Genomic DNA, 24,605 nt, shown 5'->3' on the forward strand with positions numbered 1-24,605 from the left:
AAATTCATGGCTCATCTGGAAGGCAGTGAGAGCGTGGGCGGCCGGCTGCGCTAACGCGGCCGTGACACCCCTGCCAAAATTTCGTGAACGGAATTCCACCACGAGCTCGACTTGCGCAGACACACAAACCTCCACACCAGCATTTGCACCCTCAAGTACTCAGTCGGCGCGTTTCTTACATATTGCGCCCGAAGTCGATCTGTAAAAAGTCTCACATCAAGTCCTCTCGAAGGCCGACCGACACTCCTTCCAACCACACAGCGCCGCCCGTCGCAACCCACACCCGCAATGGCACCCGAAGCGCCGCCAAAGACGAAGAAGTCTAAGGCAACGCCGAAAACAGTCGCCGACTTCACCGTTCTTCCTCTCACATTACCCACGCTGTCTGGTCTGCCAGCGCACTGCAACGATGCAAAGCATTACATCTACGTCAAACCACATGCGCCCAGTATACCCACCGCCGATGACGAGCGCAGCCTCTTTGTCGCAAACATACCCATCGATGCCTCCGAGCGCAACATCCGCGCGCTCTTCCAAGAACAATTAGGCGGCTCCATGGTCGAGCGCGTCGAGTTCGATGCCTCGGTCCCCGCGCAACCAATGCACAAGCGCTGGAAGAGCGATAAGCCTACGACGCAAGATGACTCAGCTACCTCGAGAGGCAAGAAGAGGAAGAGGACCGATGACGCGGCTGTGATAGCAGAGGGTGTGGTGGAAGACGCCGAGAGTGCGCTACCACGGTTATGGAACAGCGAAGTACGAAAGAGCGGGAGCGGCGCCGTCGTTGTCTTCGTAGACAAAAAGAGTGCGAGAGGCGCTTTGAAGGAGATTCAAAAGGCTGTAAAAGAAGGTAGAAGCATATCATGGAAGGGAGGAGAAGGACTAGGCGTTGAGCGTAAGTCTTCACAATCCCCTCTCACACTCATTCCACGTCTAACCCAAGAACAACAGGCTACAAATCCCACAACTCCCTCATCTACCCCACCCCCACCCTCCTCCAAGCCTCGCTAAACGCCTACCTCACCCAATTCAACGCCCTCGAAACAGCGCGGAACCGCATTCGCAAGACATCCCGCTCTGTTCCTGACGAGGAGGGCTTCATGACGGTTACAAGAGGCGGCCGCGTTGGGCCGGCTAGGCTGGAGGAGGCGGAGAAGAAGAAGGCCGAGCTGGATGAGCGCAAGAGGAATCACAGGGCTACGGATGACTTTTATAGGTTCCAGAATAGGGAGAGGAGGAAGGAGGCTGAGGGCTTGCTGAAGAGGAAGTTTGAGGAGGATAGGAGGAGGGTGGAGGGTATGAGGGAGAGGAGGGGGAGGGTTAGGCCGGAGACGTGAGGGTGAAATATGTGGTGGGCGTGCGATTAAGAGCTTCCTTTGGGTAAGATGCTGTATGTGAGTCTTTGGAGTGCAACTGCACGCAGTTTGTGCCACCCGATGATGTTCTTACTGAACTGTTCTCTTCAAATCAAGACTCACTCAGCATGGCACAATTGTGAAGTAGATGAAATCAACACATTGATTCATGGTCATAAACTAGCACTCATAAAACTCAACATAACAAAGAAAATAGGAAACCAATCTCGAGTCTTTCCTTGAAGAAAGAGAGACGAGTGTGTGCAAACCAGCGACCTAAGTCATCCCATTCCCGTTCCCATATGCGTTCCCATATGCATTCCCATTCGCAATTCCACCACTCATTTCTTCATCTTCCCCTCCGCCTGGGTTCTGTCCAGGTAGTGTTTTCGTCTGAAAACACGCTTTGTTGAGCCGACGGCTCCCACTCTTACTCCCACTCCTGCGAAATTGGCACATGGAAATCGATTGCGATCCTTGGGTTTGGTCGCCTTCTATCCCATTGAAGACACTATCGCCTTGCTTGTGTGATGATTGGCATTCGCGCAAAGGAATTGCCAATGGAAGTGCGTGATGCGGCTCGGTGCTTGCAGAAGAGCGAACATGTTTGGTATCGGACGTACCGTCTTTCCGATTGTCCAGATAGTCGTCGTCGAGGCCGTTCAGCATCAGCTGGACTGCATTGCTGCTCTTGCTATTCCCATTTGCAGCAGCGATTGGCATAGACGGTATACCTTGATCAGATTCCGTATGCACCTTCTCCCAGACTAGTGCTGAGAGACCGCGGGGGAAGGTTTCAGAAGCCTTGAGCGTGTTGCATTCCCAGTACAACTGTTCACCCAAGTGGAGGAAGCGTCGACTGAGTAGGCGGTCTTGTAGCGCCCATGCACGTGTATCCCAGCCGAAGTTGGGTGTAGTCAGGATGCCAGCTGGCAGCAAGGTAGAGGCCGGCTGTCGACCTGGAGTCGGGCTTGTGCTGTTTGCTGATCCAAGTAAGGACGCTGGGTAGTTCTTTTCAGGTATGCCCGACATGACCACTTCGCCGGTCAACTGGTCAAGTACGACTGTCAGTGCTGCGTTACGGAAGGTGGACGCCATCCTCGTGCACTCTTGTTGCTTGTCTTCTTCCGAATCTTGAAGCACACATAGTGAATCTAGCCAGCAATAGTTGTGGCCCAGGCGGTGTGCTGTCGCAATCGCATTCGCGACTGTGATCGGGAGTGTTTCTAGAGGCAGCTCACTTCGCATGCTCAGCAGTGTGCTGCTGGAGAGTACTGGCTGGTTTTCGCCCCATACGTAGCTCAAAGCGACATATTCGGTAGACGACTTCAGGCTGTCGGTCTGAACAATTCTCGCGCGAATTGCATCACCCGGACTTCCCGGAAGAATCTCGATCAGACGTGTGGGTAGGTTGCTGGCATCGCGCTCAGCTGTATGGTGACAAGCTTCGTGAGTGTGTGTACACTCGTCTAGCCAGCTCTTTGCATTCGAAAGGCTAGGCTCTGACTCAGTACTGGTCTTGCCGTGAGCGTGGGAATGGCAGCAGGTTTCGTCGCCGCCTTGGTGAGCAAGCGTCTCTACTCCACCGAGTTCCTCTTGTGGGCCAGGGTATGTCGCCTTGTCGTTCGGCCAGTTGAGACAGCATGGTGCGGGAGTAAAGATCATGGTCAATGATCGTGCGTCCGGCCGCTCATCTGGATCGGCATTCAACATGGTCTGAAGCGTACGCACAACGGTCTGCTCCGTCGTAGTATTTGCCTCAGCCAAGAATGCGGCAAGCTTGTCTTGTATACCGGAGACGTCCTGCCAGTAGTGCTTGCCAGTACGACCGCTGAATGTCTTGTGGAAAGCTAACCATTCCGTGTTGCCTTGGCTGAATGATACAGACGCCATCTCGGCGAAGACACAACCAAGACTCCATATGTCAGCTGCCTGCTTGCGAGTAAAGCCCTCAAAGACTTCAGGGGCGATGTATTGACGTGTTAGCGGTTTGCGCTGGTCGTCGCCCACTTCTTCTGCGGAGCTAACACCAAAGTCGCTGAGCACCACGTGTGGGAATTCCTGATCGCCTTCTACGATCAAAATGTTCTGAGGCTTGATGTCCATGTGCTTGACAACAGGTCGCTGCTCGTGGAGATACCTCACTGACGAGGCAAGACAGCCAAACATCTTGGTAATGGTCTCTGACAGGTTGGCAGGCTTCTGCAGCGCTGTTCGCTGCAGCCATCCTGCAAGCGTTGTCTCCGCAACAGGTGAAAGAAGGATCGACATCTTGTCGCCTCTAGAGTAGGCCCCAAGGAATCGAATGATGTGAGGATGGCGAAGCTTCTGAAGAACGCTGACTTCCTTCTTGAGCTCTGCAATCGCGGTCTGGTCACGATTCTTGAGTGTCTTGCGACCGACGTGGAGTCCCGTTTGCTGATGTACGACTTCGTCGACTGTACTAAAGCCTCCGGAGCCCAGGAGCTTGACACTTAGGAATGATGTTGTTGTTGGACGTATCTCTGTCCTGGATAGTGTCATGGCTGTATTGTCTTGAGTAGACGTCGTCGTCGGACCCGTGTGCCATGATCCTTCGGTAAGCGGAATGTTTCCATATCGTGGGCTGGAGAGAGGTGCGGCAGATGAACCGGGAGCAGCAGCGGCTACGTCAGCCCTAGAATACTTCCAGTGAGGGTATTCTGATAGTCGAGCATCCGTTCTACTGCCCGGCGATGGGTTTAGAAGCTCACCCTTCATGGGCTGGGAGAGCACATCGCTGGCCATAGCATTCTTGTGGTCTTCCTCTGTCGCAATGTGGCTGACTTGCAGTAGTTGCTGGTCAGTTGAGACGCCGAGCGATGCTGTTGCATCCGTTTCAGGTGAGATCGATGACTGAGAGATGTTCGGCGAAAGTGTAGTGGGTTTGATAAGTTGGTCCACACAATACAACTGGCTCTCACCGAGTTGTGAGAGCTGGAATTGGAAGAATCCGCCGCTTGATGACTGGCCTGCAGAACCGCCGCTGCCGCCCGAGCCAGTGTGTTTGGAGCCATCGTCACCCTGTGGATGGAAAGGCGGTTGAGGGGAAGGCTTGCCACCGAAGCCGCCATCGCCTGGCCCGTCGTCATTGTCGTCGTCTGCGGAATCGAGGCTGTCGTTGTCTTCTTCGTCGCGCCAGTCAAGCATAGATTTGCCTTGCTTGAAGTGATCCGCAATATGATCTATTCGTTCTTGTCTCGTCTCGAAGCGATGTCGGCAAAATCCACACTTGCGTGGGAATTCGGTCTCAGAGTACACGGTGCTGGCCTCGTCGAAGTCCTCCGCGTTCATCTCAGGGTGGATATTGCGGAAATGCTGGACAAAGTGGTACTTTCTGAAGCACGGTCGAACGTTATCGACACCCCCAACTGTACACAGGCTGCAGACCCATGATTTACATGGGTAGCCTTCCTCCTCATTCCGCTTCCAGTCATTCTTACGGCCATACCGCTTGCCGCATTTCCGAGTGCACTGGTAAATTTTTCTGGGGTCCCTACCGAGCAACTCCAGGTCTTCGGTAGGTGTGCACCGTTTCTTACCCCGTGTGGTGACTGGCTGTGTGGTGACGGTGGTGTTGTCGCAATTTGGTGACGAGCTGGGGGTGACCGTCTCTCCGAGTGCTTGTTGTATCGTGTTCCCATAAGCAGTGTACGCCCCCGAAAGCTCTGTTTGGTACGTCTGATCATCCCAAAAGAGTTCTGGCTGCTTCTGCTGCCGGTCTTGTTGGATGAGTGCCGTTTGGGACTTGTAGGCCGAATCGCTCTGGCTGCCACCCATGCCCTGCTTCAGGAGCTGACCGAACCAGCTTCGGATGGCATCTGCAGGCTCACCGGTGAGCTGGCTTAGTGAGTCTATGTGCCTATCGCTTTTGAACTGTTAGCATGATGAACATTACTCTGGTCTTACAAACACGTATGTACTACACAACATCGAAGCTAAGGAGGGAGTCGCCAGCCAGTGGAATACATGAGAGTGTGCATGACTCGGAGATGACCACGAAGCACAGCTCCGCGCACCCCATAAATGCATGGACAGACTTCCCTCTGGCCGTGGTATCCGTCTGACTGAACAATCTTGGTCGGAGGGTCATGAGCTTACCTGGGCAGCACATTGTATTTATGGAACCACGTTGCGCAGACATCGGCTGCCTCATCTGGAAGACCTTCTACGGCCACGGGCGGGGTCGCCTCCAGACCCCAGCTGGATGTCGTTGTTGCAGGAGGTGTTGGGAATAATGGGAAATCAAAGCTTGCGTGACGCTTAGATTGAGGGTAGTCCTGCGTCTCAAGCTGCAGCGGCCGCTTGCCAAGCGCATTAAACTGCGTAGACATGGCATCAAATGAGTGAAGTGGTGTAGGTGGGTATGCCTTCGCAGTATGTTGGAGCTGCATATCAGGTGTGAGCTGTGCCATCCATGCTGGGGTCGCCGAGGTGTCATCCAAGGTCTGCTGCATGGTTAGCAAGTATGCAATATGGCGAAATGAACAATCAGCTTACCAGACTTTGTTGCATTGTGCACTGCTGAGCGTTGGTTTCGAATACAGCCGGATCAATGAAAGATGATGATGCAGAAGTATCGATACCCTCGTCAGCGAAGAAGAAGCCAGAAGTGTTATCCGCTGGCGTGTACGACTGCTGCTGCTGCGGCGTCGCAAACATGTTGCTGAAATCCATGTTGGTGTCAAAGGCGAAACCTGCGCCCTGATGGTCCATGACTATGTGTGGTGTATTTGTCAGAGGGCGTTCAGTTTCGACGTAGTAGACGGTTAGCAATCACGGGCTCAAAGAAAGAGCGTGAGCGAAAATGATGGAAAGTGAGTGTTCAGGAGCCTGAGGCTTGTCGCTCAGTATTTTAGATCAAAGGGCGCTGCGCCCACGAGTGTTGCAGTCGCTTTCGGAGTCATCCACGCAGCCCTTCAGCTCTGGGAAAGGGCGATGGAGATCCAAGGTTTAGGCAACCGGTCAGACGATTAGTGGGGATTCGCGGTAACTTTACGACCCCGCCAAGGCGGTCGTTCGAGACGCGATTGTGGCGCTGGGAAACCTGCGGGATTTGGCAAACCTCCTAAATCCTTCCAGTCGCCTTATATATTCTCAAGGCGTGTCTAATGTAGGAGTGCGAAATAGTGATGATGTTCGGACTCGTCGTAAAGTTCAGTGTCGGGGTCGAAAAGAAACGGCCGCACATTCGTAAGCGCTAATTTGCTGTAACGCCCTTTTCTCGCTGCGCATCCAGATGGGGTTAGCCGAAAGTGGGGCGTGTGGCTGAGCTGCAGAAGATACGGAGAACGCGAACTTGGACTCATCCCCATATTGAGGTTTAGCTGCCCTCTTGACAATGTGCTATTCATCAGGATCGCATACTCATCTCCCTGGACTTGCATAGCTTCTGCTCTAGCGATACGCCATGTACACTAGTTAGTCGACGTGCAACCAACCTCGAAGTGTACTACCCTCGCATCGTTCTCGATGCTTTGTCTGGGTTAATGGGAACATAGAGAAAAAGTCGAAGTGTGTGAAAGCCGCGACGGCGCTTACAGATGCTGACAGAGTTGGATATGATGGACGCCATCTCTGCTGTTTATGGAAGGCGTTTGCTCTCGCATCATAGAATATAATCTTGGTAGCTTAAGAAGGAACATGAGTGGCTTGGAATCTTTTGTAAAATTGTTCATGTGGTATCATTGAAAATTATCTACGTTCATGAAAGGAAGCATCTCTTGGCCTCGTATCATCATCATTCTCTTCCCATCAAGCCTTAGTAGGCAGCCATCTGGTTAAGCCCCGCAGTCTCACGCTCAAAGTTCTTGTGTTGCGAGATGCTGAAGAGGTACGCGCTGGTGAAGTCCTTGGCCTCCTTGGCCATGTTGACAGCCTCCTTGAAGCTATCGGCGTGAACCTGACCAGCAGTGACGACACCGTAGCTGTTGACAACATCAGCAGCAGCCGAGAACTCCATACCGGGGAGGTCGACAGCTTGCTTGATGAACGACACGCCTTCGCCGGTAGCGCCGATCGCCTTCAAGTGACCGAAGGCTTCGCGGATCCAGTGAACAGCGCGGCCATTCTTGCGCAGGGTCTCGATGGACTTCGCGCCACCGGGCACAAAGACACTGTCGTACATGGTGGAGCGCTGGCCCTCAAGGTGGTGGTCTGCTACAACGCCGGAGCTGCTCTTGTCCTCACCTTCGGCGAAGATCTTGTTTCTCCTGGGAGAAATGGTGAAGGGAAGGGCGCCGGCAGCGGTCAGGGCGGCCTTGATGCCGTTGTAAGCGACCTTGTCGTAACCATCAGCGATGAGAATAGCGACCATGCGGGTGGCAATAGTAGGCTTCTCGGGCATGAAGTCCATTTGCGATAGACCCTTGGCCTTCTTGTTGTGCTTGGGGCGAGTTTGTTGAGTGGGCACATCGCTACCAACCATCTCCGCAACCGTCTGAGCAAGCTCAAGATCAATCTCGCAGAGACGCTCACAGAGGCGCTTGTAGACCACAGGGTCGTCGCAGTGGTCGAGCTCAAAGGCAAAAGCGTCCTTCATGTGCATTTTCTCGTTCTCCGACATGGAGTTGTAGAAGAGCTCGGCCTGGTTCTTGTGCTCCCTGAACTTGCTGCTCTGCATGCGAGCCTTGATACCGGCGGTCTTCTCTGGGTAGTCGATGTAAGCACCCTCCTTCTCGGTGGCAGGGGGCACGGTCTGGTAGCGGTTAGGCCAGTAGTTGACCTTGCCCTTGGTGATGGTGTGGCGCATGGCACCGTCACGGTTGAAGTTCATGACGGGGCAAACTGGCTTGTTGATTGGCAACTCTTCCCAATTAATACCCAGACGAGAGAGCTGAGTGTCCTGGTAGGAGAAGTTGCGTCCTTGCAAGAGAGGGTCGTTACTGAAGCCGATACCAGGAACAATGTGGCTTGTGCAGAAAGCGACCTGCTCAGTCTGGGTGAAGAACTCGTCAGGGTTCTGGTTCAGCTCGAGCTGACCAATGTATCGGATAGGCACCAGCTCCTCAGGCCAGACCTTGGTAGCATCCAGAATGTCAAAGTCGAAGTCGTGCTCGCGAGACTCTGGGAGAACCTGGATACCAAACTTCCACTTGGGGTAGGCGCCGCTCTCGATAGCCATCCACAAGTCTTTGCGGTGGAAGTCAGGGTCTTGACCAGCTATCTTGAGTGCCTCGTCCCACACAAAGCTGTGTACACCGAGCTCGGGTGTGAAATGGAACTTGACAAAGCTCCTCTCGCCCTTGGCGTTGACGAGTGTGTAGGTGTTGACACCGAAACCCTGCATCATGCGGTATGAGCGGGGGATGGTACGGTCGGACATGGCCCACATGAACATGTGCGTCGCCTCTGGGTGCATGTACTGGAAGTCCCAGAAGTTGTTGTGTGCAGTTTGTGCCTGGGGGATTTCGCAGTCAGGCTCTGGCTTGCCGGAGTGAATGACATCGGGGAACTTCATGGAGTCCTGGATGAAGAAGACGGGAATGTTGTTGCCAACGATGTCCCAGTTGCCCTCCTCTGTGTAGAACTTTACGGCGAAACCGCGAACATCGCGCACGGTGTCTGCGGAGCCACGGCTACCCAGTACAGTGGAGAATCGTAGGAAGACGGGGGTCTCGCGCGATGTGTCGGTAAGGACGCCAGCTGAAGTAACGTCTTCGGCCGACTCGAAGAGAGTGAACTTTCCGAAGGCGCCGGAACCACGGGCGTGGACAACACGCTCGGGAATGCGCTCGTGATCGAAGCGGTGAATCTAACATTGTTACTACTCAATCTTGGTGGCCAGATCTGGTCTGCATACCTTCTCACGGGCGAAGTGGTCCTCCAAAAGAGAGGGACCGGTCTGGTCATCGGTCGCCACCTTCAGCCAGTCGTCGGTGTTGTTCTGCTTGACACCGAAGTCGCTGGTGATGCGCCACTTGTCGTCGTGTACATCCTTGGTGACGGCTGCGAGCTGGGCCATTTTGCCAGTCTTCTCGCCAGTGAGGCCCTTGGCCTTCTCTGCGACGTTGCCTATGATTTCGGACGCCATTTTGTCGAGTGTGCAAAGATTGAGTCGATTGGCGATGTCAATCGGTGTGGTGGCCCTTTGCTGCGCGCGCCGCGCCCGTCTTTGTACTGCCGGGACTGTTTACTTTTCGACGTCATAGCGACGTGTGTTCGGCTTGGAGTTGCCTAATGCTTCTACCGTACAGCTCCATCAGGACAGCGACTGCGTGTTTGCGACGCGCTTGAAAGTGGAGTATGTGGAGCCCAGCCAATGGTAAAGAAGATGATGTTCGATCATCGTGATTGAACGTTTGCATCGACTGCCGAGCGATGCCGATGTGCCACGCGAGACTCAACTTTGCCATGTACCCGGCAGCTAGTCCCTGCCATTCGAGAATCGCATGCTGAGAAATGGCCTTTGCTGAAGCCCATCCTGGAACCCGCCACTACATTTTCTTTCTAGCGAACCAAGACCGAGTCGTCCGCGAATGTGAAAAATGCCGTTGCTCGCAAATATCCTGCTGTGACGTCAATGATGGAAAACCGTTAAGAGGCCCACGTGTGGATGCCCCGCACCGCCCCCACCAGCTGCATGTGCCAGAACAGATCATCACGATATTCTGGGCTGCGAGAGCTTCAGGCGCGAAGGGAGGGGATCGCAAGAAGAAGGTCCAGAATATTCAGGGCGACGAAGACGAGTTCTCAGGCTGCGTCGGGCTACGCATGGTCCGGCACATAAGCTTTCGCACTCGCTCCTGGCTCCTAAAACGTATCGCATCTTCCCCGACAAACTTTCCTAGAGCTAGCAACTCACCATTAACGCCGGACACTACGACGACCGTTGGCTTGCGTGCGAAACGCACATCCGCCGCGTGACCTGATCTTGGCGAACCGCGAAAGCCGGATGACTACGCGTCTATAGCCACACATAACGTCCGGAACTTTTCCTGGATCAATGCTCGCTTTGCAGCTTCATGCAACTCGAGTAGGCCGCTCTACGCTAATGCCGGGGTTGCTTTTTCGCACAGTAGGCCACTGGATTGCGAAGCGTTGATAGCGCGCTTCACAAAATCATCTGCTAGCCTATTTTGCACAGCGTGTATATGCGACTGGCTTATCTCCAAAGTCACGATGTGTTGACGCTGATCTATGTTATTTGCCGATGGTGTTTCGCAAATTAGTAGCAGCAAATGGTCTTGCCGCATCCTGCATCCGCCATGAGCCGTGATGTTCCGGACAATCCTTCCGCCAATGAACCACGAGTACGTTTTGCAGTGGTTAGCATTGCCTGCTCGGTCGCTTTGCCTGATGATCGACAGGCATTGTGCGTGTCAATTGTACCTTGCATCTATACCGAAGGCCTCCGCGGCTTCCGGAAGTTACAGTTGTCAAACGGCGGAAAAACTCTCTCGTCGGCATTTTGGCAATGGAACCGGTACGTCAGTAGCCTAAGCCTCGCTTTCGCTTAGAGGGGTGATAGGAATGCGAACATCCAAATTATATCTTATCATATCAGTGAACTAACCGTTGGCTTGTGCTAAGGCAGGCACTTTCGATATAACCCTTATGTCGTTCATGTTGTCGCTGCCTGAAAAGGTGCGCAAAACGCCCGTTTGGCCGCTTTTCTAAGTATTGATGATCTGCTGCTAACCCCACAAGCTTTATCGGTTTCAGTGTCCAATGCTTTCGAGTACGGATATAGATGAGCAACATTTATGCGGAGCTTGTACGCACCGTGAGGCTGCAATGGGCTCTGGAGCTGGGTTCCGGTAACTACCGCTGTCCATGGATGCATCTCCTGTGGAGCTGCATCCTAGCTGCATGTGCAACTATATTCTTTCTCACCCTATGCCAGCGAGCTTTCTGTTTCGGATGCAGGCCGTACTGTAGATGAGCTGACAAGGGAAGAGTCTCAACAACATGTAAGATTGCTTATGATGTCGTCGATTATAACCAAGAAGTCATAACGGTGCCGAGAGTAGACGAGACACCCTGTCCGTCATGAGGCGGGGCAGCCCCGGTCCTCATAGTTGCTGATCAGGCGTACGCCGAGGTTGACGCATGGCTTTGGTGCTAGTCATGGCGGCGGCCATGATATATGTACAGGTGGAGTGGGGCATGCTGTGCCTCTTAGCAATTGCTATCCTGATAGGAATGCTAGCGAGAGGAGCTGCCAACGGTTTTGTGGTCAGCGGAAGAATGTAAGGATAGGGCCGCTGTCACAAGCGCACCGTGGCATAGCGTGGCCTGAGCTAGTGCCTTCGCGTGTGGTAAGCGCAACCGAGATGCGCATCCTGGAGATTACCGCCAGGCTGACCTGAACGGCGCTGAGTCGCAAGTGATCCTTTGAGAATTGTGCGTGAATCGGCCGGCACTCGCATGGGCACTGGTGTGGCTCTTCTCGTAATCTCCACCTTGTACTGCACTGATCTGCGGACGATGCTGATCGTTGATCAGCTCTCGAGTGTGGTCGACTGCCGAGCAACAGCCGGAGCAGGTGACATGAGGCTGCTGTGATGCGTGGAGACGTGGGACAAGCCACACACAAAGGGGAAAACGAGTCACATCTTAATCTTACAGCCGCGAGCCTCCGTGCCTCAAACGTGGATGGATCTGCCGAAACACAACCCTGGCCCAAGTGGGCGATAGCCCCCAGGCGAGGGCAACAGACTTTACAGGATTGTTGCAGGTAGAAAGACGTAGGTTGCTTCTGCGCGCCAGTTCTGCAGTCGCGCGGACTTGATTCCTGCGTCTCGCAAAACGAAACAGTCCGCGTTGCTTTTTGATCACCGACGGCGCATCTGCACTTGTGGAGCTCCAGGTCGCACAAGTCGATCAGGTAAGAGCGGGCCGTGACGCTAGGCCGCGTCGGGCGAAGCGCGCAAAACTACCCCTGTCGCCCGTTGGAGACTGCTTGTGCAACACATTTTTTTGACAGGCTAGGTACACAGCATGCGACGAGTAGCGCCTGTATCTCGATCGCGGTCCGTAAGGGGACGTGTCCATTCGTGTAGGATGGCTCTGCGCTCCAGGTGACTGCTCGTACTGTTGCCGGGATGTGGAGACGGGCAGTCATCACGTCTGGTGAGCGACGGGCCAGCTGCGCAAGCCGGCTCAACCACGATCCCCTTCATACCGGCGCTGACGTGGTGGCTCATTTGACGGGCGTGATGTCGGCTAGATGTTTGCAATCCGCAGTTCGTTTGGTGCCAGGGTTCTAAATTGGGTAGGCGACTGAGGTGAGGACGTTTCCATCTCGTCTCGACTCATGGGCGTAGGTCGCAATCACTACGCTAAAGCTTGCGTCCAAATTTGGCCCACCGAACAACTAGACTCGACAGCAGACGCTTCACTTGACCTCGCCCTAAGGTAGCTGTCGTGGAGTTGCGTTGACGTTATGCAAGGACGGCCCTTATTATTGCCTCCAATGTTCCACCCGTGGTGTCCGTCGCGCTGGAATCGACAGCGCATGACGAGGACTGTAGAGCCCCGGGCGTGTTTTCATCATGTCGAATTGCATTCACAAGGGTGCCATGTGCCAGCGATGTGCGGTCGCGACAGGAACCAGGGTGCGTTTATTTGGTCGACGACCACTTCTGCTTGAGTCGAGGCGTGAGTCAGGACGCGCAAACAGACTCGGGCGCTGGCCGCCGACAATGCGACTGAGGTCAGTTGGCGATATCCACATTGGCGTCACAGGCGAGCATGCGGCTATCCGTCTGGCACAATGTTGCAACTAGCCTTGTAACGAACGGACTGTTGCAGTAGTGGAGGTCAACGTCCATCAACAGCACATGTTGTACCGTACGAGTAAGATGCAGACGAGAGAGTCAGCCCTGTATGGTCTGATGCACGGGGCCCTCATCCGACCAGCCAAGGGAACCTGCTGCCGCCGCGAGAGTGCTGGCGTTGCATGTCCTGTTTGCGTGGTATCCAAGTACCTCAGGCGCAGATGAATGGAAATGGACGAGCATCGGAGCTGGCGCAGCGGGTGTTTCCTGGCAAAGTGCCGGGTTGACTCCGCAAGTGTGCAGACCCTGGGCAGGTGAAGGAGGAGAGCAACGGTCGTCGGGTGTCCAGGCACGGCGATTGGGCCATTCACGGCGTGTTGGTCACAGCACTGGCGCTCGACAAGGAGGCGGGATCACCCTGGCTGATGCGATGCTGGCTTGCTGGCTGCAGCTAGGCGTCAAGGCTAGTAGCTCCGCGTATGTATGTGCTTGCCTTTCCGCACGGAGCCAACGGCTGTACAAGACTGTCGCGTCTTGTTGCAAACGGGAGCGAAGGTAATCTAAGAGCTTTGGAGCGTACCGTCAGACTGGCTCGCTGCCATGTCGAAGTTATAAAACTCTCCACGCTGCCCGCTGCATCCCCTCTGGACGCTCCGACCAATTCCTCACCCGCTCGACCAAGTAGACCTACCCTGCTGCTGCTCTTCTGCTCTCCTCCCCGACCAGTCCAGCACCATCCCACGCCCGCCAACAAGCTTTGATACCTCCGCCGGCCGCCTATCTTCTCCGCGTCACGCTTGTTTTTTGGCCTGCCTTTCTTCTTCCTGCTCCAACTCCGTCTTCTCCTCTGCTTCCCCGCGAGCCCGTTGAGCTGCGCTCCGCACGGCAGTCTCGCCCTCACCTGCAAGAAGAAAGAGCTCCCGTCCGCCAGCCAATCAGCGCCCCCAAGCTGCCACCCCGCCTTCCTCGTCTCCCACGCCGCTGCAGAAGGCGCTACCCCCGCCGTACGACCGCGCCTGCCCCATTCGCCGGCCCCCGCCAACATGTGCACCAAGGTCGTACACAAATATGGCTGCGGCCACGAGATTGCTGAGAAGGCGCCATGCGCGACGTCAAGAACAGCTCCTTGCGGCGTCTGCAACACCAAGACCGTCAAGCACGACGAGAAGTGTGATAGATGCGACCATTGAGACAGGTGCGCCCGACCCTCCCCAAACCCTACGCGTCACACGTGTCTAACCCCCCTCGTCCTATAGTGTACTCCCGTCAAATTATTCGCACGATACCCCATCACGGCCAGCCAGTCACCCGCATCGAGCCCGCCTTCGCACTCGCATTCCAAGCACCTCCTCTCTCTTAGCTTCTCGTCGCGCGACTCTCTGGCCCTGATACACAGCTAGCTCCCCATTGAGGCTCTAGCCCTAGGACTGCATTTCACGGCGTCACGGATTTCAAAAAAGTATTGGTCCCCTTTGGGTGTTGTCTCTTAATTGGACTGTGGGCACCGCAAGTCCGGCGTTTTGGATACAGGCTGGTGTTGCGAGACACTTTCTTACTCGTGCCACTCGGCAGCTTTCTTACTACATGGATACCACGCTCTCCTAATATTGTCGCGCCATGCGCCGACGGCGAACCGCACCGGTTCTCTCTTCTTATCTTGTCATTGTTATCACTATATCTCTGTCTGCAGTCTCTGGCGCTCCGCGACGTTGACACGAGGGGAAACGGCCAGTATACGAGCAAGTCAATCAAACCCTGGGCATCCGAGATGGGCACTTCGTCCTCTCTCGGATTGCCATAATTCATCTGTTGAGCCCATTCTTCTATTGCGCCGCCTCCGCGGATCTCGAGACCGTCGCGGCCCAATCAATCTGCGCTGATCTGCGGTACAGTATCACGCATGAGGAACATATGCAATGCCGTTTTTCGCCAATCGCCCTGGCTTACGGCCTCTGCGATGCCATCAATCACATTTCATGTAGCTCTCGAACCACGTCGGCGAGCTGCGCCAATCACGCGAGCCGCCTATTTGCTCTGTATATTGGGTCTGACTCCCTTGTATACCAGCCCTGCACTAATACCCAGGTAAACGAGACGACGTGGTCAAGGCACCGTCTATTCTAAGCCCGTGATAGGATGCCATCAATCAAGCTCCAGTCTTGTCATGCAGCACATGCTAGCATGTGCACCGGGCACAAGTCTCAACCTGGGAACAGGAGCGTCGCCGTCGTATGATGCTCAAAATATGGCTGTCTTATTACACCTCCGATCATGCTGAGGGACGGGCCGTAGCATGTTCAACGCCGTAAGCTTAGAGGCGTCTCTCCCAGCCATGCTGCCACATGTATCTCAGCCTCCATGGCCGCCTGAATACTCTCGCAGTAAACCCAGTCCAAGTGAGTGCAGTGCTTTCATGTGACCAACAGCAAAGCCGCGGCCTGTGCAGACATGTATCCAGATCGCCAAATAACCGAGACTCTTGTATATTGGCACCTGATATGCGTCAAGCTCCGCACTGGTCATCTGCAGCCAACCGGGTAACGCGTCTTCTAGAAGGCATTCAGCCTGACCACCTTGACGGTTCAACCGAAGACTGAGCCACATAGACGCAGCAATAGCGTCCTTTGTCATGCGTGTGATTGTGCACCGGCCCCATCAGGCTTTTCTCGCCACGCTGTTGAAGCTAGTATGGTTGATTGAATCGACACTCGAGAGCGCCGTGGCCCCTCTGAATTGGCATCTTCAGTCTAATTAATCCCCTGTGGTGGGTGTTTTGCATGTACCAGTGCCGACCCTTGTGAGTACCACTCTATCCCTTGCTCTTGATTCCGCGAGACATCACATGGTCGATCTGCAGCAAGGCGCTTGTACTAGTACGTGCAGCGACGCAAAGCGGCTCCTTTCGCTTCATCAATTAGACGACCTTCTCGCGAGTGCAGTCGCATCCTGTGCCAACTTGAGACAATACCGGCAGCGGGTCTCGCTATGAAGTGTTGAGTCTAGTCGGCTCGGGGTCGGAGGAGTGACAGGGTGTTGATGCAGACGCGAATAGCTCATCACACCCGCACGTTTCGTGAAGAAATGAGATGCGCAAGCGATGACTTCGTTGTCAGGATGATGAGTGGTTCGACGGCTCGGCGTCGTTTGTGCGCTCGGCCCGGTAGTCGCTTCCTCATTCGGCCTCGGCAGCCGCGAGTTTCAATGTTCTATCGACAACCCCAACCTCCACTCCGCAGCCATGTCGATTGATATCAACTGGGACACCATCACAGGCGGTGCAGAGGGCTCCGCGCGTGCTGAGACAATACGCGCCTTCATCCACGACCGGTTCCAGCAGGTGACGCTGCCACGCTTCATCCGCTCAGTTCACGTGCACTCATTCGACTTCGGCAGCGTACCCCCGGAGATTGAGATTAAAGACATATGCGACCCACTACCTGACTTTTACGAGGATGATGAGGACTACCCAGATGAACAAGGGGACGGGCCAGAGGAAGGCGACACGCAGCATGACGCCAAGTCACGCGACTCCAGCAACCCACCCAGTCGTTCACGAAGGGATAGCCATTCTAGGGAACGAGGCCGAGAGGTAGACTTGGAGGAACACACTCCCATTCAGACGAGGTTACGCCCTTTTCAACCTCTTCCTCGGCCATCCACGAAACGCGCGTCATTGGCTCCCAACGAACTAGGCAGCCCATTCTTTCATGGAGCGCTCACGCCAGGCATCCCTGGTGGCACCTCCAATATGAACTACTTCCATCTACCTTTGAGTGCAGGTCTCTCCGGCGCTACCACGCCTCTTGCTGCTGTAGCTGGTGCGCAATTGCATAATTGGCTTGAGAACCCTCACGGTCGGCCAACTACGCCAACAAATATGCGTCTGCGGAACGCAGCGTCCATGAACTCGCTAACCCTCACACCGCAATCTCACCCAGATCCAAGTTCAAGGCCTTCCTCAAGGCACCAACAGGACGATGGAAAGAGGCCGTCCTTTGCCGGATCAGACGACGGTACTTCTCAGCATAGCTATGCGCGGACACCGTCTGCGTCTCCTCACCGCATGCGTGAGAAGAGTCCTGATGACATACAGGTTGTGACACATGTGCAATACTCCGGCGACATCAAAATGTCACTGACAGCGGAAATACTGTTGGATTACCCGATGCCAAGCTTTGTCGGCATTCCTCTTAAGCTAAACATCACCGGACTCACCTTTGACGGTGTTGCGATATTGGCATACATCAAAAAGCGGGCCCATTTCTGTTTCTTGTCACCAGATGACGCAGATGCTCTAGTCGGCGGCGAGACCGGCTTCAACGGTCTCCAAACAGACGCACAAGGCCAAAACCCGCGGCCTGTGCAACGACCCAAGATCGGAGGTCTGCTGGAAAACATCAAAGTCGAAAGCGAGATAGGTGGCCAGGGCAGTGGAAAGCAGGTCCTCAAGAATGTCGGGAAGGTGGAGTCTTTCGTGCTAGAGCAGGTCAGGCGCATCTTCGAAGATGAGTTTGTCTATCCAAGTTTCTGGACGTTCCTCGTTTAGAGCTCTGGAAGTCGCTCCGCGTAAAGAGCGATTGTATGTATAATTGCATGCGCTACATACATTACATGTACAGCCAGCCAGCCTCAGCAACGAAATGGCGATGTGACATTCCGCATCGGCATTGTTCACCGCCAACGGTGGATGGGATTCATTCGAGCACAGCATTTCATCCGTCCATTATGGACCTTAACACACGGCATGCATGCATACAATTTCGGGGTCACACAACAGCGTTTTTCCCCACCCGAGTGACAAAACTAGTGTCTCACGGCAGCAAAGAGCCTTGTAGCAAGCCCTTCCTTTGTGTTCACTACAAGGGTCATACGGCAGACGCTCCGAGAACGTGGGTTACTTGCAGTCACTATGGGCACCCGCAGAAGCGATGAGGGACGGCATTTTGACAGCTATGTTACTGACAGCGGGTGTGACGGAGTTAGGCCACGTTGGTACCTTCAGAACAGGGACAAGGACAAATGAAGCATTCTTTTGAGCCGTTAGTGCGAGTGTAACCTGCCTGTCAAGATCACTACCCGTCGGCGTCGGCATCGGGCCCATACAGACAAGCCTCGCACCGCGGTTGTGTCCCGTCAACTAGCGCATTGCCCATCAACCTTGTTATCATGTGTGTTGATCATCGATGCCGCATCCTGTCCCTCGTTTCCCGCCATTCCCGCCTTCATTGTAATCACCCTGGCTGCATGCGCCCTTTGCTGGCATACAGGTATGCATTTCGCCAATGATACCCACATACGATGTTGTGCATTCAACCTCACCGGTCGTTGAACCGCCTTTGTACCGACTGACCAGTGATATAGAGGCACGACAGATCAGACCCAACAGATTCCGTACAGAGTCTGCAATTCCCCCAGACGATCACATTGACGCAACACCTTACTGCTAGAGTACTGCAATGGCCAATCCCAGTATGCCAACAATTCGCAATCTGGTAGCGCAATCTCACCACGTAAACTGAGATGAAATTCATGCCTCTCAACATCAAACACGAGCGCCTTCTAATGTTCTCAATCACATGCGACCTATTCTTGGACAATCATAAGATAGAGTTTCGATAACCCTTGGAATGGATGACAACCATGTCGCATGCTTTGCGCAATATTACCGTACCTTGTGCCGTTATTGTCACATATAGGCTCTTGGGGCCATAGTACCGGCAAGGATTGCGGCGCTATGGCGTGTCTTGCATGGCGGAAGTTGTCACGTCCGTCTACAACTGCTTTAGCCAAGCAAGCAACAGCACGTTCTGGTAATGTTGAATGGTTTAATCTGACGATGATTGCTCGAATATGGCTGGATTGCGACGGTAAGACTACAGAGGTCGTACAAGAACATCCCGAAGCGGGATGCTCATGCAATAATAAAAACCACTTATATGTCCACGTCCATGCATTCCTCAATGGTCTTTGGCGCCCCGAGAGTTCACACTTCCCAGGCTTGGCACATCCATTTCTTTTGGAGGACGGCATAGAGGTCAATCTGTACCGATACCACACCATTGCTGATCGGTCTACAGCCTGGCGTATTTGTTACTACTGTATGAAATTGTCGCAAGCTAACTGTAGTTTCCATCACTAATCTGGTTGACATCCGATCAGGCCTCCAGACATTTTGAAACTTGGATGATGTGCATGCACCGTGCCTGCTGGTTAGGCTTGCCGACAAGGCCGCGTTCAAGCGAGGCTTGCTGACTGAGCGCGAATGGGCCAATGACGCACACCATTCCCCACATCGCGACCCCGCGCGTCATTGTCCAAAATGACGCAGGACGCGCCTGTGCGCCCTGACGCTACTCGATCCACTCATGAGGCTGCGGAACTTCGTGCGCCACGCCTGCGTCACTCGAAATGCGCGGCTGTCTGTGTTCAGCAACAGCAAACCCTACCAGTATGAGCGTCTGCCATCTCCTACCTGTATACGCCTATTGGAGCTCCTACCAGTGACAAGCAACGGTATCATTCGCTGCTCGTTGAAGGTTACTGAGCTTGCAGATGCGCCTTCCTTCAAAGCTCTGTCATACACATGGGGTAGTCCTCAAGCCAGTTCCATATCAGGAACATCGAGACAATATGAAGTAGGATTCAAATCTGCATCGAACGACGAAGTAGACTCGACCCGCCAGCATACCATCATATGCGATGGCTGCCTTCTCAAGGTCACCAGTAACCTTCGAGATGCACTGCAAATGCTCAGCAACGCTATCAACATGCCACACATGCCGAAAACCCCGACCTACTACTGGATAGACCTTTTGTGCATGAATCAAACAGACATTGAGGAGAGGAATGCTCAGGTTGCCCGTATGGGTGATATTTTCAAGAAGGCCGATGGAGTTGTTGTCTGGCTAGGCAAAGAAGATCAGTACACGCTGGATGCTGTCACTACCATGCGGAAGATAGCGGCTATTCCCGAGAAACACTGGCCGCTAGTACCTTATACATCTTTCTACAATCCCGAAGAGAGTCAGCTAGTATCCTCTACTGGTCTCACCTTCTACAACTGGCTAGGCTTCATAGTCCTCATCAACCGCCCATGGTTCAAGAGGGCTTGGGTGAGTGTGTAACGAATAGCTACATGCACAACCGACGACTGATTCCATCAGGTCGTTCAAGAGATCGCACTTGGCAAATCGGCTCTGGTAGTCTGTGGCAACAAGGTCTTTCCTTGGGAAATTCTATCCAAAACGCTGTCTTTTGTCAAACTCACGCGGTGGTATCATCATCTCCATGCAGACAAACTAAAGCATGTAAAAGAGCTGCGGAAACATCCTGGAATCTACAAGCAGGTCCTCAAGTCGAAGCTAGCTGTCGGCATCAGCCCTCTATATCTCAATGATACCCGGCTATTCGCATCTTCACTGATCAGAGACGACGGTCAAACGACCAAGCAACCGTCTTTCCGGAACCTGCTTGACAAGCACCGCTTTTCAGAGTCTTCAGATCCCAGGGACAAGGTATACGCTTTTCTCGGCCTGGCCAACCGGGGTATGTCTCCATTTCGCACGCAGCCCAACGCGCTCAAGCCGGATTACAATCTCAGTGTACAGGAGGTCTTCACCCAGACTACAGCGGTACTTATGTCGTCTTACAAGAACCTTTCGTGGTTGTCACACGTGGAGGATTCCTCGCAAAGACGAATATCAGGGTTACCATCCTGGGTGCCCGACTTGAGCGTGCCGCTTCAACCCTACCCGCTTCGCTACCGTGGCCCCGCGTACTGGCATGCTGCTGGAAACCGCGCATGGCGTCCTGATGTAGAAAACATGAAGAGAGGACTTCTCCCGGTCCAAGGACATCGATTAGATCAGATTGACCAGACCTCTCTGCTTACTGACGAATCGGAAGACCCTCCAGCGGTATGGGCAAGCATCGTTAACCTGGCCCTTGCGCTTGACTCATCCTACCCCGACCCTGGCGGCACTGGCAAGGCGCCATCGCGTGTCGAAGTACTCTGGCGAACGCTGACTACCGACATCTACAACCACACATACCCCGCCCCGGTACAAACAGGTAAACTGTTCATTGATTACATCCTCAACCTCCAGATCCGGCATCGCTTGACTCCATGGTCCAGCGCTGACGATTTCCAACCCCACCATTCGCCATTGACAGAGTCTGTATATCCAGATTGGCGCAAACTCCTTGAGCTCGAACCACCGGACTCGCCGTACAGCTTCGACTCATATTCTAAGCGCTTAGTTGCCGTGGTGGAGAGTATGTTCAATGGTACATATTCGCCAATCGGGCTTGCGCAGCTACAGCACGAGCTCGATCAAAGCGCAGGCCGACAACGAAGACTGTTCAAAACACGCGGAGGGTTCATGGGCACTGGAGCGAGGTCGCTGCGTGTAGGCGACGAGGTCTGGGTGCTGTATCGCGGTGGTCTTCCCTTTGTGCTGCGGCCTTTGCCTAATGGCCGTTATCGTCTTGTCGGAGAATCATTCGTGTACGGGGTGATGCATGGGGAAGCTCTAATGATGGATCTTCGGCGACAGAATATTGTTCTTGAGTAGAATGCTTGAGTCTGTTACCATGGGGGACAAAGCGTTCATCCGGTTGACCCTGTATACCAGTCGCCTCCATAGCAGCGGCGCTTGTCTCATTCCACTACCCCTTCGCACGATATTTCTCATCGGATTCTGTAAGGACATTCGCTCCTCAAAAATGGTTCACTATACGCACACAAAGTACTTCTCCTGCAACGCATCATGCAACCTTCCAAAAACACCTCTATGCCACGTCCGAAAATCGTCCCATTCTTCAGTGGGCATACAAGAAGCCATCATGTTCACCCATCCACCCACAATTAAATCCGCATAATTCGCCTTTTCGCCCTCCAAGAACGGCCCCTCTTCGTGAACCATGAAAAGATCTGCCAGCGACTTCAGCGCCGCCTTGAACGCTACCTTGAGTTGCTCCCTAGCCTCGCCTCGAATGCAGATACTGTCCCAGGAGTCCAAGTGCGCACGTTTGCTCATCTGTGCTTTCGCGGCATCTGCCGTCTCAGGGTTGAAAGGCATGTACTGAGCAACAAACACTACGTGAGCAGAAAACGTGGCGTCAACATGGGTGTTGAACTTCGCATACGCCTCATGTTTGGCCCCTTCGTTCAACGTGAGGGGTGCATAGAACATGGTGTCTTTGTTCGGACTCTCGTAGTCAAGCCCCGTGTGAGTTGACTCTTTAGGAAATAGACAGCCGCCAGAGTTGGGAAACGTGTCTTCGAGGAAGTTGGCGATGTCGAAACTGTCTCCGATGACCTTGTCTGCGGACGGGTCTTGTAGCATGGGTAGGGTGTGGAAGTCGGATCCGTCGTCTAGCTTACGTGTGGCTGGACAATTGAGTCCTTTGCGGACGGTGGAGATGTCGAGGAGGTCGATCCATGTTGTTTTGAAAGGTATGCCCTTGAAGCTTAGGGCGAGGCGGGCCTTGGAGGGGTTGGGTGCGTAGGAGCGGGGCTGTATTGGGGAGGAGATGTCGTAGAAGATGAGGGGGTTGGAGTCTGTCATCTTGGCAGTGGTTGTTGGCATAAGAGTACAGCTGCCTTGTCTTGAGGGCAAGTGAGGGTGGAGATGTTGAGTCAGGGAGCTGTGATGTGGAAGACATGCAGGTAGGCCATGCACGTAAGACTAAAGGAGCTTGGCGGGTTGCGGGGCGACACGAGAAATAGAGAATAGCAACGACATGTGTTCGCACGTGTTGCAAGACTTTATGATGGGTTTTGCCAGGTCTCACGATGTTAGCTGGTGTCGACTGAGCTGGTGGTCCTGCCGGTATCTCAGACAGTGTGAGAGCGCACGGACCCGAAAGCAGCTGTTAGAAGCAAGATGGATCTTGTTCCTGTGGAGCAGACACTACCCCACGAGCTTTGACGCGTCTGCAGTCTATGAAGTCGATTTTACGACGGGCACCCATGTTCGTTTGTTCGGCGTGTAGTGGCCGATGTGAGCAGCATCGGGCAGGTTCACGCGTGTAGCGATGACTAACGCAGCGAATGACTGGCTCGGCACCAGCTCTTGTCCTCGTCATAGGCCAGCCGACTGCTCACACGCGCGATGGGTGTCGCATTCCCTACGAGTGCAATGCGTGCGGCGAGGGTATATATGCCACGGCCTTTGGACTAGCAGCAGACAAGACAACTAGATGCACCATGTCCGCCACTCTGCGTGCAAACGCCTTGGACTTCCTAGACGTCGAGCACGATGACGAGCTTCCTGGCTATGACGAGGCTATGCCAGCTCCTGCCTACGGCGCACACGACGGGCCCCTCGCTACCTACTGTCTCCGCCAGTATGATCGCAAGATACAAATGCTCGCTGCCTACGATGCGCCCGTCGCTCCCTCGTACCGGATCACAACCAACAGCTTTCGCGTCTTCTCCAAGAAGCCGGAGATGGAGGTGCTCCATACTTCGCAGGACATGCGACAGCGCAACATAGCCGCACTGTCCTATGACAACGACGGAGGCTTCCCCTGGCGGCCCCGCGCGCATTTCGATTACACCGTGGAGGATGGTTCGTGTACGCGGTACAAGATGGAGTCGTTGAACTTTGAGGACTGGAGTTGCACCATCGACGACAAGACGTACGTCTGGGCACTCGACATGCGACCAATTGCACTGGTGCTGAGCGACAAGGACTCTGGCAAAGTCATTGCGCGCTTTACATTCTCAGACAAGGGCGTGCTCGCGCTGAGAGGTGCAGAGGTTGGCGACTTGGCCATCTTCCGCGACGGACTGACGCTGGCGCCAGGCGGTATCGACAAGGTGGTCTGTGGTGTCATGATTGTCGTTACCTTCTTCAAAAGAATGGGTAGGAACTACACGAACCCGAAGACGTATGGACTGGGGCGAGTAGGGTCGGTGGCCAGAGAGATGCCGCTGCCGTCGCTGCATCGGGGCTCGACAGCAGGCTACTCGAGTTTGGGCAACTGGGCAGGATAGCATGCATGTAGCTGAAGGTTGGATATTAGGTGGTGCAATGCAGATATTGGCTGACCGAAAGACGCGAAAGGTACCATGTTGCTGTGCTTGTGCCACGCGTGGAAGGGCCGAGAAAGCACCTAGAGACGAGATGGGTGTCGATCTGGGGCATGGCCTACCAGAGCGTGGGTGACGGCGTCATGAGGCTAGAAAACGGCGTGACAGCGCTCGCGCACTACTCGAGACAGCGGCGCGGACCGGGCAACGACTGCTAGCAACCACCTAACAGCCGTTGTAATGTTGATGTTTCGACGTGATGATTTATTTCTTTGTGCCGGTGGCTTCATGCCAGTCATGGCTCGGAGGCGAGGCAGGACGCTTAACCCCTATGCGCGCCCGACCCGGGCGAAGGTTCTGGATCGCACCGACTCGAGCCAATCTGCCGATCAAAAGAGCAGGTGGAGACGGGCCCGTCCAAGACGACAAGGCCATCCCCGCTTGCCAAGTCGCTCGAACTCGTGTTTGCTGGTG

At 54.2% G+C, this 24,605-nt stretch overlaps 6 protein-coding genes across 6 annotated transcripts; 3 read left to right on the forward strand and 3 right to left on the reverse strand.

Moving 5' to 3' along the window:
* Positions 1 to 288: 288 nt before the first annotated feature.
* Positions 289 to 1,337, forward strand: J4E87_002189 (uncharacterized protein; the record flags this gene model as incomplete). Its single annotated transcript, XM_049373828.1, has 2 exons — positions 289 to 895; positions 952 to 1,337. The coding sequence occupies 2 exons, from the start codon at positions 289 to 291 to the stop codon at positions 1,335 to 1,337; spliced, it is 993 nt and encodes a 330-aa protein (XP_049235968.1).
* A 512-nt stretch (positions 1,338 to 1,849) lies between these two features.
* J4E87_002190 (uncharacterized protein) lies at positions 1,850 to 6,089 on the reverse strand (the record flags this gene model as incomplete). Its single annotated transcript, XM_049373829.1, has 4 exons — positions 1,850 to 1,866; positions 1,979 to 5,235; positions 5,475 to 5,821; positions 5,874 to 6,089. 4 exons carry the CDS (start codon positions 6,087 to 6,089, stop codon positions 1,850 to 1,852), a joined length of 3,837 nt encoding a protein of 1,278 aa, XP_049235969.1.
* Positions 6,090 to 7,134: 1,045 nt separating this feature from the next.
* CAT1 (catalase A) lies at positions 7,135 to 9,405 on the reverse strand (the record flags this gene model as incomplete). Its single annotated transcript, XM_049373830.1, has 2 exons — positions 7,135 to 9,126; positions 9,175 to 9,405. 2 exons carry the CDS (start codon positions 9,403 to 9,405, stop codon positions 7,135 to 7,137), a joined length of 2,223 nt encoding a protein of 740 aa, XP_049235970.1.
* A 6,926-nt stretch (positions 9,406 to 16,331) lies between these two features.
* MDM12 (Mitochondrial distribution and morphology protein 12) lies at positions 16,332 to 17,639 on the forward strand (the record flags this gene model as incomplete). The annotated part of the gene is made up of 1 exon (XM_049373831.1): positions 16,332 to 17,639. The coding sequence occupies one exon, from the start codon at positions 16,332 to 16,334 to the stop codon at positions 17,637 to 17,639; it is 1,308 nt and encodes a 435-aa protein (XP_049235971.1).
* A 4,186-nt stretch (positions 17,640 to 21,825) lies between these two features.
* Positions 21,826 to 22,662, reverse strand: J4E87_002193 (uncharacterized protein; the record flags this gene model as incomplete). The annotated part of the gene is made up of 1 exon (XM_049373832.1): positions 21,826 to 22,662. The coding sequence occupies one exon, from the start codon at positions 22,660 to 22,662 to the stop codon at positions 21,826 to 21,828; it is 837 nt and encodes a 278-aa protein (XP_049235972.1).
* Positions 22,663 to 23,147: 485 nt separating this feature from the next.
* Positions 23,148 to 24,095, forward strand: J4E87_002194 (uncharacterized protein; the record flags this gene model as incomplete). Its single annotated transcript, XM_049373833.1, has 1 exon — positions 23,148 to 24,095. One exon carries the CDS (start codon positions 23,148 to 23,150, stop codon positions 24,093 to 24,095), a length of 948 nt encoding a protein of 315 aa, XP_049235973.1.
* Positions 24,096 to 24,605: the final 510 nt, after the last annotated feature.

The sequence above is a fragment of the Alternaria ethzedia genome, assembly GCF_023757985.1.
Source record: "Alternaria ethzedia strain BMP 0044 chromosome Unknown scaffold_4, whole genome shotgun sequence".
Lineage (NCBI taxonomy): Eukaryota > Fungi > Ascomycota > Dothideomycetes > Pleosporales > Pleosporaceae > Alternaria > Alternaria ethzedia.